General features: G+C 39.6%; 1 protein-coding gene across 3 annotated transcripts in view; it reads right to left on the reverse strand.

Annotated features, from left to right (window-relative positions):
- Positions 1 to 5922, reverse strand: part of actn1 (actinin, alpha 1) — a 52520-nt gene extending 46598 nt beyond the window's left edge. For 2 of the 3 annotated variants that reach the window (XM_038728713.1, XM_038728712.1), the window contains exon 1: positions 5564 to 5922. In XM_038728713.1, the coding sequence (XP_038584641.1) occupies positions 5564 to 5671 (108 nt within the window). In that variant the 5' untranslated portion in view covers positions 5672 to 5922. The remainder of the gene's footprint in view (positions 1 to 5563) is intronic. The other variant, XM_038728711.1, reaches the window with a different exon arrangement.
- Between the last annotated feature and the right edge of the window lie 8246 nt (positions 5923 to 14168).

Genomic DNA, 14168 nt, shown 5'->3' on the forward strand with positions numbered 1-14168 from the left:
AAACAGGTATTACAACAAAAAAGTTGCAAAATACAGAGGACTTCACCAGTATTCCAAAAGAACAAGAATGAATTGAACTGCCAAAGAATTAAAACAACCACAGGCATTTAAGGAGGCGAATGTTACAACCAATCTGATACATTTTATTGTCTAACATGACTGAAAATCCACACCTCTGTTAACGGCTCTGTCAGGCTATCCTCTGGCCAGCGGTGGTTTGAGCTAAATGCTGATGTTTAGCAGGTACAATTTTCACCAACTTAATTTAACATGTAAACTTGATAATATTTGCTCATTAGCACTGAAACATACACCTGAGGCTGATGGGAATATCATTGGTTTTGAAATGCTGACCTAACAATGGACCATGTATGTCACTGTAAAAATATCATGTGCAATAGTTATTGAGATACTTCAGTCTGGACCCAAGTGCTGGACCAACTGACTGTCACTGCCATCCACAGAGCCATACCAGAATGGCTACAAATCTAATGAGCTTGTTAATACAGTAAAAAAGATGGTATGAGTAGTAAAACAGCTCTCTAAAAGGATCAACTGTGTGAGCTATCCCATTGACTTTTCTTGTGTAAACAAAGCCACCACTTCTCCAAAAATGAGCCTCAGCGCACTGCACTGGAGAACAATACCCCTCCCTGAGACGTGGTGTCGGGTTATGTAAGACTCATTAGACACAGGTCAGTATCTTCTGACAGACCATGCAGCAGCTGGGAGCTTCAGCGTATAAAAGATTAGATGGTTTCCTCCTGAGTGAAAGCTTGTGGCACATAACGAGATATTTCAGTTAATTAGGAAACCTGCTCAATCAAACGTCGAACATGTTCACACAGGATCGGGTTATAGCCAGAGAGAAAATGAATAAGGGAGTTAGGGTGAGGACGCGACTCACAGGTTTGAATCCCAATAAGACAACTGGAGCAAAAGCATTAAGCAAAACAAGTTGAAAAGTTGGGAATCACCCAGAAATATTTATTTTTTTGATAGAAATAGATTAATTTATTCACCAAGGTGGAATTCAATTAAACACTGTTTCAAATAGCTATTACTGCTCTTAGAAATGACTGATTTGTAATATTTTTTCACATAAAACTGAAAAGACCCATTTTTGACCAGCCATTACATTAGTGTCTTGATGATAAACTTTTGGTAATCTCATCATTAATTAATAATGTTTAAATGATGTGATTTATTTAAATTGCTCCCATGGTTAATAAAATTATCAATTTCTAACAAAAACATTTCTGAATTTATAAGCCCTCTAATTGTTCCTCCTGGCTGAGCTGGGAGCATACACGCATAAAAACTTCCTGCAATGGGACAAGTGCAAGGATGCTCCTGGGCCCTCTCAGCTGGGATGTCAGCATGTGACCCCATCAATCAGGACAAATGACACAAGGCCCAGACAGCGTGGCCGGGCCGGGATGACTGTATCTTTGGGGAGTTCCAGTTGGGATTTATAATGCATCTGTGTTAACCAGACAGCGAGCAGGCGCAGGATTATCAGCACCCAAGAGGACTCAAGACTTCTATTAAGAAAGCGTTCAATTTTCTTACTTCTTGCTATGTCACAGAGGACATCAGCCGCCCTGACAGATGACTAAGTGAGTGAGAAATGGATAGTGAGCCGTCTCCTGCTGAGAAACAGGCAGAAGGGTTCTCATTTCCCTAAAGCATATTTGAGTCAGAAAGAAGTGGCATCAGGGCTGCTTCGCTTTCTCGCCTTTCTTTAAAAAGGAATTATTCACTCAGTGTAGTCGAATACAGTCTTCTGTAGGCCAATGAGCAGTTTTATCTGAGCAACTGGGGGTTTATTGCCCCGCTCGCGAGCACTTTAAAATCTCTGAAAATCTACTTACTAATATTTAATTTGAAAGTTTTACAGGGTTTCAGTATTTGAGGAAGAGCAAGTCAAACCTTTTATCAATATTACCCAGGGGATCTTAACTGATGGCCTGCAGATGGATACACTACTTCTTATAAAACAACGTACAAAATGTAATTTTATGTACTTATGAGTTTAATCAGGGGCTCAGTGTCAGGCTGCAGGATGAAAAACATCACATGACACAGCCAGACAGTTTATTGAACACAAAACAAAACTCTTCACACACTCTTCAGTGCACTCATGTTTTATGTAATGAAAAGAAGCAACATTTCAGCACATAGCGCTTTATCAGAGTAGAGAAGAGAGCCAGCTGCCACGGAGAGAGAGGGGAATTCACTATTTTGACATTCTCTGCTTTGTCACTATAGGTCTGTGACTCTCTTCTTCTTTTGTTAAACGAGGGCTGCGGAAGGTGCATCATGGGAACAGAGGAATCTGATGACAGGAAGCATTTTGGGGGGTGGCCAGAGCTGACATTACACATCCTATTATGCAATCTATTCAACAGCAACACACTCAAACTGAAATAACGCACAGTCATTCATGCGTTCAGTCAGTTTCATATACGTTGAAACTTGTCACAGAGAACACAGAGAACAAAATCAGGTTTGTCGTCCATCCTGAAAATTCATCTTTATGCAGTTACAGTTATGGTTGTCAGTTACTATAGATGTTTGGTTTGGACGCATGGTACTTCTAGTCAGCCTGAACGCCCAGACAGTGATTAAACTTCAAAATAAAAATCCATGATCTGTCAGTAAGTTGTACGTCAGAGAGTAAGGTCCATGTCTGTCAAAACTAATCCATTTGAGACTCAAAGTTAAGACAAAAAATTTTGGCAAAGGTGAACAAATGAGTTGATCTTAACTGTGACCTGGGTTGTACAGTCTGAGCAGGGGAATGTGGGTGTGGGTTGGGAGTGTTTGGGAGCACAGAGGTTGGGGTGTGAGAGATGGGAAGTGGGAGGGAAGTGGTTTACAGGCAGGGCCTGATCGAAGGTACTGCAGCTTATATCCTTATAAGGACAAACCTGGACAAATTAGCTACAGCAGTTAACACCTGAACTCCACCTTCCAGCTATGAAAACAACAGAAAGAAATGTTAGTGAAAAACAAATAAGGTGCGTGTGTTTGTTTAACAGAAGTGTGATAATAAAGATCAAATCCGACAAATATATAAAAAAGTCTTATGTTGTTTAAGTGAAAATATGTGGGAGCTGCAGCTTTAAGAAACATCTGGCTCAGTGTACCTGAGACACCTGGGTCTGCAAAGGCATTAAGATTCCAAGATAAGAAGATACCTGCACCTTTATCCTTGGGGGTCAGGTTAAGACTTGCATTGGACTCAAAATATTTTAAGCACTCTCTGACATGCTGGGTCTATGTGCGTCAAAGTGAATTGCAAAATGGAGCCAAAGAAAAAGTCCTCACGCAATATGTAGCTACTTCTTTGTTGCTTTTCCCCCCCACAGTGTTACAGTCTAGTTTAACAGACTGCAGCAGTCTGTCTCTGGGACCCAAACATTCTTGACAAAGAAATGAACAATCATCAGGCTATAGAGGAGTAAAGCAGCACACAGGGAAACACACTGAACACTTAAAACACTGAGCTATTATAATCCCAGTTATAGGGATGATTGCTGACTTTTGCCTCCAATCTGCATTAGCAAAAAACATGCAAATGACCAACTTTTGCTATTTCCTTCTCATTTTTCTTTGTTTTTCAGCATGTTTATTCTGTGTTTCTGTGCTGTATTCTGGTTGATTCATTTAAACACTAAACAGGCCCAAATTTTAAATTTCTCAATGATAATTCATTGGAAACGATCAGCAAACAAGAAAGGCGTCTAAATTATCTGTTCATCAGCCGCAGAGCTGAATGCTGAAGACTGGAGGAAATTTGGGTGGTGTGTGTGCACACAGGTACATATGGATGAATGTGTGTGTTTGTGTGTGGCAGAAAACTACACTGACCCTGTGGCCGAGGGGAGAGGTGCATGCCTGCCAGGGGGGCTGTTGTCTTCCCACTCAGCCTGTAATTGTGTGTGTGTGTAGTCAGATCTCAACATAACCACTTATCACTGCTCTCTGTGGAGAGGAACAGTTGAATAAAACATCCCTGCTCTCTGCAGTATGATCAGATCAATGAAGGTCATGCAGGGGCAAGTATGTGCAGGAAAGTATTTCACCATGAAGGAGAGCCAGGCTGGAGGGGATGTGTGAACTAAACTGTCAAGTGTTACTGCTTCCTTCAGGCCTGCGCGAACTTTCCCTCTAATGTATGAAGAGTTTTCAGACTGAAAAGGCAGCAACTATGTAGCAGCATGAGATGTTGTCCTCTGATAATGTAAATCTCTGTCTGCTGTTCACACCTGACATCAACCCTGCATACCTTCCCTTATTTCCTTTCAATCGCTTTCAACCGGTAGCAGCCTGCCGATGACATAATCCAGGAAACTAGAAGCCCAGAGCTTCGCAGTGCAAGAAAGAAACTTGGGGGGGAAAGTTTTCCAACAGCAGCGACAGGGGCCGATTATTACCATTTTTGGGCACGCTTGCTCCCATGCAAGCCCAGCCCAAACCACAGCGCTTACTCAGATTCCACAGCGCTTTTCTTCCCCGTTTTTCAAAGCTGAGGCAAAGTACGGGGAGCCAGGAGAAAAGTTAACACCCCTTCTCGAAACAGACCATTCATACTCATGTCTGGAAAAAGAGCAGCATATGTTAAACGCGTGTAGATTAGTTGGGCTTGATAAGACAATATATGGATGTCTTACAGCCCTTTATTATAAAAGGTTACCCGTGTGTTACACGCCGGGTTATGGAGATCATATTCATCCGGGGGGGGGGATTAAGCGGTAATCTATTCAGGCATATAAAGATGAATAAACTAACTTCCTGACTATGGCCATAATACAGAAAACAACTTCCAATACAAACAACTATCTATTTATTTGCCCCAAGCGCCTGTGGGCTATATTGCGCTGGAGTAACACGCAGACCTGCGCGTAAATTATAAAGGAGATACAAAGTAAGTTATGGTGGGTTTACCCCCCTCCTCACACACACACACACACACACACTCCATCCCCCGGTTGTTAAACATGGCCTAATCCACGTCGCATCATAAGCCAGATGACAGGAGGGGCCAGTCACACACCATATGCAGTCAAGCGCATGGCAGACATCTGTTGCGCTGGAAAGGTGGGCGCCCTGTGCAGTTTTTAATTGTTTTCCCCCCACCTACTCTACTCTTTCCATCCTGCAAATATAATGGGTGGGCCTCCTGCATGTAATTGCTGCTAGGGGATATTTCATAACGCTACACAGGATAATCTGCAAGTGTGTTGAGAGATCTGGAGGTGAGAAAAGTTTTGGAACAATCGTGAGAAAAGTAGTAGGATACACCCGCACAGGTGATCACCAACGCGATAATGAGCCCTGATAATTAAAGTAAACAGCTGCCAGTCGGTGTTCGGTGCTGTTGGCCGCCTCCTCGCTACGCTAACTGCTATCAAAGTAGTCAAGTGCACGAAGCAGACATCCTTATTAATGTGTGCCATTATAGGCCTATTATATTAATCAGTTTTATTTTGATTATCACAAGCAACAACCCCACTTCCGCACCTTTACACCGGAGGTAGAAGGAAGTCAGTCTCACCTTTCTCTGCTGCTTCTCCCATGCAGGATCCAGGAGGAGATCCCGATCCCAGTCATCTTCTGGATGCATATAATTTTCTTCTCCATCATAATGATCCATATTATACATGTATCTATAAAGCTATATATAGCCTAAATAAAGACGCTCTCTGCTTCTCTCGTGTGTCCCCCGGTCCTCGGCGAGGTGATGTTTAACAGCAGTATGTTGGCTCAGTCTACACTCCGCCACGCATTCAAGACGGTGTGTGGATGAAATTAACGGTCCACCCCCGGCTTCCCTCCCCCTCTCTCTCTCTCTCTCTCTCTCTCTTTTCTTTTTTTCCCTCCGACTCTGACTCTTCTATTTCTCTCTGTCCGCTCTACTTTTTTGCCCAGCAGGAGTTGGCAGGCAGTAGGCAGGTCTTATAGCGAGGAGCGACAGACGCTAAAACTTTGCTTCAGACAAATCGAGTCGATAAACACCCCAAGAACTCTGATTGGACGCCTCGGGGTACTGGCTCCGCCTTCTGAAAGCAGATTGGCTTGTTCGGCTGTCAGTGCGGAGGCTTTATATCCAAGGTTGACTGCATAGGTTGATCCAAACATCTGACTGTTTGACTGAGGATACTTCAGACTGTAATTAATTCACACAGTGTAACTAAAACTCTAAAGCTGGAAGCTTTTCATTAACTAAAAAAACAACTGCTGATGAAGCGGTTTGTTAACTATGGGTGGGGTTTAGCACTGTTTGAATACTTGAAGTTCATTTATTCAGGTATTGTAGCATAATTAAGAACAATTGTGTGGTAATAGTAGGCCCTACTCGATATTTTTCTGTTTTATGCTACTTAATACTTCTACTCAACTACATTCTATTACTTTTAACTCCACTACAGCAGTAGGTAGCATACATAATGCTGCTTACATTCCTATAATCAGGCATTCTACATAATGAATACTTTAACTGTTTATACTTGAAGTATATTTTGCTGATAATGCTATTTATTTGCTATATAATCATCAGCAAATGTACCTTTGAATGCAGGACTTTTACTTGTATCTGAGTACCACTACATTGGAGTATGGGTGCTTTTAGGCTGACAGTTATGGTAGTTACAGGCCTATATGTTTACTCAAGTACTGTACCTGTACTCAACTACATTTCAGATTTGTTTTACAGTTGAAGATTTGCTACTAGTTACTGTAGTACTGATGTTTTAAGTTACTAGTTACTTTGCAGTTTAAATCAGCTAAAACGTCCCAGTAGTATATAAAGGTATTAAAATTAGATCCACCTGCAACATTAAAGTGATGTAAACATGAATGCATAACTAATTATAATCCAGTAATATTATGGGCCATTCTGCATAATGAGTACTTTTGGTACTATATTTTGATCCTTTTTTTTTTAATGCAGGGCTATTACTTGTAATAAAAAATACATTGCATTTATTTAAGTAAAGGATCTGAATACTTCTTCCAAAATAAGTGGTGGTGTGTAACAAAGTATTTTTACTTAAGTACATAATGGAGGCAATTATTTCCATTTTATGCTACTACTACATTTCAGATTACCTCATCAAATATAGTGCATTATTATAACTCAAACTTGCAAACCTGGCCTTGCCAACAGGAAATAACATTAGCATGGCCATGACCTGGTAAAATTATGTTTACACAGTAACGCATCAGAAATAATAATTTACATAATTTATAATATAACACTGACACAATTCTATACAGGCCATTTTTGAGCTCTTCATTCCTGTGTGAATACCAATGGTGGACTATAGCTAAGTCGGCTATTTACTTAAGTACTAATTCGAGGTACTTTAAACTTGTACTCCAGTACATCTTAGATGCAACTATTGCACTTTTAACTTCACTACAGTTGGCTTACAGCTTTAGTTACTAGTAATTTCACAGTTTCGTAGTTTATAATGTCGACATGACCTTCCTTTCTAAACCATGCATCTCCAAATGTGGTGATTTTGATAAACTAAAGGATTAAGTTCCTCTATGGGATTAGATAATTTTCTTACTTCTAAAGATAAATTTAAGGCATTATCCTGCTGGAAGTAGCCATGAGAAGATAGGTACACTGTGGTCATAAAGGGATGGACATGGTCAGCAACAATACTCAGGCTGTCGCGTTTAAACGATGCTTAGTTGGTACTATGAGGCCTAAAGTGTGCCAAGAAATGTTATACGAGGCAGGATGGATCCATGCTTTCATGTTTTTACGCCAAATTCTGACCCTACTATCTGAATGTAGCAGCTCAAATCGAGACTCATCAGACCAGGCAACATTTTTCTGTTTTTTTACTGAATTTTAGCCTCAGTTTCCTGTTCTTAGCTGACAGAAGTGGCACCCGTTGTGGTCTTCTGCTGCTGTAATCCATCTGCTTCAGGGTCCGACGTGTTGTGCGTTCAGAGATGGTATTCTGCATACCTTGGTCGTAAAAAGTGTTTTTTTGAGTTACTGTTGCCTTTCTGTCATCTCGAACCAGTCTGACCATTCTCCACTGACCTCTGACATCAACAAGGCACTCACTGGATATTTTCTCTTTCCGAACCATTCACTGTAAGCCCTAGAGATGGTTGCGCAAGAAAATCCCAATAGATCAGCAAATTCTGAAATACTCAGACCAGCCCGTCTGGCAACAACAACCGTGCCACTATTAAAGTCACTTAAATCTCCTTTTTTCCCCATTAAGATGCACAGTTTAACCTTCAGCGAGTTGTCCTGACCACGTCTACATGCCTAAATGTATTGAGTTGCTGCCAAGTGAATTGCTGATTAGCTATTTGTGTAAACAAGCAATTGAATAGGTGTATAAAGTGGCCAGTGAGTCTTCCATATTAGGATATACGTGGTTCTCATAGAAAGGATCTTATAGAATATGTTGTAGATTAAATTACCAACAGTATATAAAGTAGTTAAAATTACTGCAACCACAAACATCTACAGCAGTAAATACAACACACACATTAATGAACCAGTAATATTAAACCACAAACATGATATATATTAGTGGGACAGTATGACAGGGACCATTTTCTGCATTATGAGTTCTTTTACTTTTGAAACTTAAATTTTTTTCTGATAATAAATACTTTTACTTAAGGTTTTGAATGCATGACATTTACTTGTAATTAACTATCTTTTACATTAAGGTATTGCTACTTTTACAAAGTAAAGGATCTGAATACTACTTCCACCACTGGCAATACCACAATAAACATATGTTACGAGTACAATTCCTGTGTTCCTTCAGTAAAAAATAGTGGTGGGATGTAACAAAGTACATTTACTTATGTAGCCTACATAACTGTATTTTCACAGTGTGGTATTAGTCCTTTCATTAAGTAAAGGATCTGAAGACCTACCATTGACACATACTGTACACGGTATAGTGTGCATGCGCAACAGACTTGAAGTCATTCAGAAAAGAAGGCCAGTCACAACGCGTCTCTTGTAAACACGTGAAGCGCAGCCCAGGTCTGCCTTGTAAGGTAAACCGCCTCTCTCCCTTTCCTCTCCCTCTCTCTGTCACACACATATTCAGAGAGCAGGGAAGATGCCGACACGGGATAGCCCGGGCAGTCAGGAGAAAGGGGAGCGCTCTTCCATATAAGGACAAACTTCCAAGGGTGAATGTTTGGGAAAGTGATGTCACGGAGCAGGAGCAGACTGCCAGCTCACCGTCCGGTCCCCGGGCAAAGTAAGCAGCAGCGCGGTGGTGGAGAAAGTCAAAGATAGAGCAAAACCAAAAGTAGCTGACTGCAGCTTAGTAATTGAGATTGTTTTCCCTTTGCTAATCACACCTACAGTAAATTGAAAAGTGATTAATTAAATTTACATTTAAATGATACTATTCACAAAACAAATGGCTAACAATGTTCATTATCTCTGCCAATAAATTATTCAATTAGCTTATAAATGGATTTGCTAAATACATCTGAACAAGAGTGTACAGCTATGCTAGCAGCTGTTTAAGGCTGAATCCTATATGTAGGGTGATTATATTTTGGTTTTCAAAAAAGGACAGTTTGGCCAGAAGGCAGACAGACACCTGCAGTGGGTGGAAGGTGGTGGATGGGGGGAAGTAATTGGTGGAACTATGTGTGTTATCAACATAGGTTATCAACCTTTAATAGGGCCTATACATGTCGGTTTCCAGATTTCTAGCACCTTTATTTGACACTGACAGTAGGCTATACCTACCAGCTTTGCAGGTCATGCATTCTGCATCTGTCCACTGCAGGGGAACTATCCACCTGGAGGCGTTACTAGTACAAATGTGTGTATTAGTAGGCTATAATATTAGCCCATACATAATAATCAATGTTAGTGTAATACTTATTATATTTATAGGTTACACTTAATTTGGCTTAGATTGTTTATATCTTATATGCCTACAGCTTAGTGATATTCAACAATTCAACTGATTCACAAATAAAACCGTTTTCTGTCTTGTTAAGATTTGATAAGGGCATTAGTTTGTTCATTGTAATTTCAGGTAATAGTATCCTGTATAGCTTAAACCACTAGCATATTAATTTCAATTACAGCAGTTTGAAATTGTTTTAATTCATTAAATCAAAAAAATGATCAACATCCAAAAGAGCAGATATGGTCACCCTAAAAGAACAGCGGTGCTTTGAGCTAAATGCTAATGTCAGTAATGCTAACATGCAATTAAACAACGTATTAAATCGTATCAAAGTCTGCTCCACTCCACTCCACATAAAACTCTGACATATAGGCCCAAATGCAAAATGATATCTTTACATCACACAAAAAAAGTTTTGTGGCATTAATCTAACCAAAATAAGTAAACAAGACTAGAGTCGCCAGCCATTGCTAGTGGCTGTGTGAGATTTAAGTAAAAGAAACTCACAATGGGAGTGTCTACTGTATGTTCCCTAAATTCCCTAATCCTAACCCTATAACTAGGGAACATAGGACCCTGGGAACATGAATGACTCCCTCACAAAGGCAAGTGTGATGGTGACCATGTTAACCATCTTAGTTTAGGTTGTCAGCATGCTAATATTTGCTAATTAGCTCTAAACACAAAGTACAGCCAAGGTTGATGTCATTCGTTTTTCAGGTATTTTGTTAAAGAACTAATTTCACATGATTTATACTTGTGTTATTGTATGTGACAATAAAAATGTATTGTTAATATACTTTTTCCATTATCCATTATGTCATTTAAACACACATTAATGACATAATGTGTGTTTAACACCATTATGTCATTTAAACACACAGCCAGTTTACCACAATAAAAACTAAAGAGGTCCAAGCCACACATCGGCAACAGGAGTTAATTAGCACTAAAGACAAAATATAGCCGAGGTTGATGTCATTCATTTTTCAGGTATTTGGTCATAAAATAACTAATTTCACATGATTTGTACTTTTGTTATTGTATGTGACAATAAAAGTTTATTATTAATACTTTCATTATATCCATTATGTCATTTAAATACACAGCCAGTTTCCACACTAAAAACTAAAGTGGTTCAAGCCACACAGCGGCAACAGGAGCTCTAATTGGCCAGCTGACAAAAGAGGCTCTTCTTCTTGACACTGCAAATGATGGCGTAAACGCATCAATTAACTCATTATAATTTACCACTGAAATGTGTATAATTATTCTGTTGGCACACTCCACACTGCACAGTTTGGTTTGGGTAGAATGATGACATCTCACCCGATCCAGCTACTTGACATCAACATAATACTATTCAGCAGAATCCCAGAATATCATGAGGAGAATCAGTGGTGCAAAGGAGCTTTCTGCTTTCTGAGGCACGCAGGTCATGTGAAGAGCTGGTGCATTTGGCTGTCTGGTCTCTGGCAAGTTCCCAAGGTATTCCAGTCATCTTGGGAAGGAAATTCTTAAATAGCTGTCCTTGCTGTTAGAGCTAAACCATGTATGGGATACTGCAGAACAAATATGATAATCCCATTGAGTCAATGTGTTTGGGTTTGTGGTCAAAGGACTTAAGCCAAAGCACCATCTGGGACCCAAAGGAACATACTGTAGGCACGGGATAAAGAATGTCAGCACTCAGTCTATTAATCAATCTTTTTTGCTTAAGATTTGCTCCAGTTTTTACTGGAAGATCAGGGGTCAAATCCAAGATCTGACTTGATTGATTTCAAATCTTCAAGAGGAACTCACACCTGAATCTCTGACAGAACTGTCTGTGGTCAGTTGCATTGTGGGTAACATAGGCGCTGGGTAAAAGAAAAAAGAACGTGTGGAATAAAAAAAAACAATATCTCTGGTTCTGCAGCATTGATTTTGATTTCACTGTCCATCAGTGTAGTATTTTTAGTATTTCTATTTGACACTGAATATTCATGACTAATTATGCATAACTCAAAGTTAAAAGTCTGGAGTTTAAGAGTTTAACACTCAAAAAAGCTGTGTGGGTATGGTTTGATCAGATTTTATCAAATTTTATCAACCCCACAATTTATATCACATTTTCATTTGAATAGACTATAGACTGTAAAAATATTACATGTCTAGGGATGAAACGATTACCGGTTTAAGGGTAAACCATGGTAAAATTCCCGACGGTTATAATTACCGTGCACAACCGCGCTATTATAATCTCACGGCAAACACATGCATGCGCACAATGCAACGTGGGTTTGTTTGGGTCAAGGACATCACGGCGGAAGAAAACGCTGCAAAGATCTTTCAGTCACTCTTAAATCCGGTCGTATTTTAGTTTTTATGAGAGTGCTGAGGGAAACTTGATTGAAGAAAATAACCTTATAGTGAACTTTTGTTAGCTTTGGTTTGTCTCTCTGACTTGCTAACAGCATTTAAACTGAAGCTCTCAGTATTAGCCGCTCTTGTAAACACGCTACACGTTGTTCTGTTGCTGTGTGCGTCGCGTGTCGGCAGAGTTTATTCGTCCACTGCACATGATAACACGTTATGCAGTTTAGTCAACCAACCAGCATATCTAGAAACGCTACAGACTGCTCTGTATTTATGTCGGTTTTTGGGCTCATTGCAGTTACTATCACTGTCTTCTAAAGACTTTTTTCATGTAATTGTCCACGGGGTCATTGTATTACCAATATAATATAAAATATCAAATCTTGATAATGCACACTTAAATGATTTTCATGTTTACAAAAGGTATTTGCTGTTATTTTATTTTTTATGCAAACAAAATGGCAATTGTATTTGTATTTTTCATTATAAAACTTGTTGAAATGGTTTCATTGTGTGTTTCAGTGTGTGTATCAGTACATTTTAATATTTTTTTGGCACATTTTTACAATACCGTGATAATGCTGATCATTGTAGTCACTATAATCGTGATATGAAATTTCCATACCGTTTCATCCTTATACATCACATTTTTCAATCTGAGCCCTGCCTACCACAAACCAGTTAGAAAAGCAATGAGAGAAACACAAATACAGAAATCTTTATCAAGTGAAATGAACAAAACTCAACCACAACCCTCAGAAGCTGACTGAGAAAATAGGTTTTCAGGGCCTTCGGAAAACAGAAAAGGTTTGGGTGTCCACTCCAAAACCAATTTGGTGCATTTGACCATGCTTCTCTAATGGAAGTCTGGGCTGCTCCCAGTTGTGAATGTGATCTATGAAGGAGGGTGTTGCTGCAAATAAGCACACAACCACTTAACCTTCCCTGAATAAATAAAGATTAAAAAAAAGTCCATTGTAAGTTCACTAATGGGTTCGATTCTCTTCTGATGTGACCAGCCAAACGTGCATTAGCATTGTGTTTAGCAACAGCAAGAAATATGTGGAATATGGGAAATTCTTTTAGGGAATTTGTACAATTCAGCTTTCCATATAATTTTGATTGATGTTAGGGCTGTAAACATGTATTGTTAGCGGTTTAAAAAGCTGACTGACTCTCTTGTACACGTCTGCATATGTAGCCTGTAATTAATCATTAAGCCATTTTCAGCCCAGCAGGCACACTTCAGTCAAAATGTAAACAACCCCAAAGCATTCAATATCCCTATTTGAATACTTTTCCCAGGGGAAGCATGGGGTTTAAATGAAGGGTGTCTACTTCCTGCAGATAAGTGACAGCCACACTGAGAAGCTGAAGGAAATTATTGTGACAACAGAGCAGTACAAATAACCTGATAAAGCTCAACTAAGTGTCTGCATGTCCTCAGATTACCACTTTACCGCCAGCTCGTCAGGCCATGATGCGTTTTCTTTTGTAATCATTCCCAACAAACACTGGTATGCCCTCTGGTAGTCTGCTTTGTCTGGGTGCCGTCGTTCAGGCTGTAGACAGGAGACAACTGGCAATACTGTTTCCTCAGAAAGCAATGACATCATGTGTTTCAGGGACAATCATTACACAGTCAGGGAATCGTAAGTGGGTGTGGCAAGATTATCCGTTGTCCATATATGGCTATTCACTTCACGATGGGGCAATATCCTGTCTTTTTTAGGAATGCATTTTTTTTCTTTGCATTTAGTTTCTTTAAAACTGTGATATTTAAAGTGACCAAATCCCTAAAGCAGGAATCAGGTTCATAGTTCAAATTGAGAGCACTGTCATGTGAAAATTGTACACAGCTTTACGGAGCTT

The sequence above is a fragment of the Micropterus salmoides genome, unplaced genomic scaffold (genome assembly GCF_014851395.1).
Source record: "Micropterus salmoides isolate LMB-PRFRI ecotype aquatic unplaced genomic scaffold, ASM1485139v1 Ms_hic_scaffold_19, whole genome shotgun sequence".
NCBI lineage: Eukaryota > Metazoa > Chordata > Actinopteri > Centrarchiformes > Centrarchidae > Micropterus > Micropterus salmoides.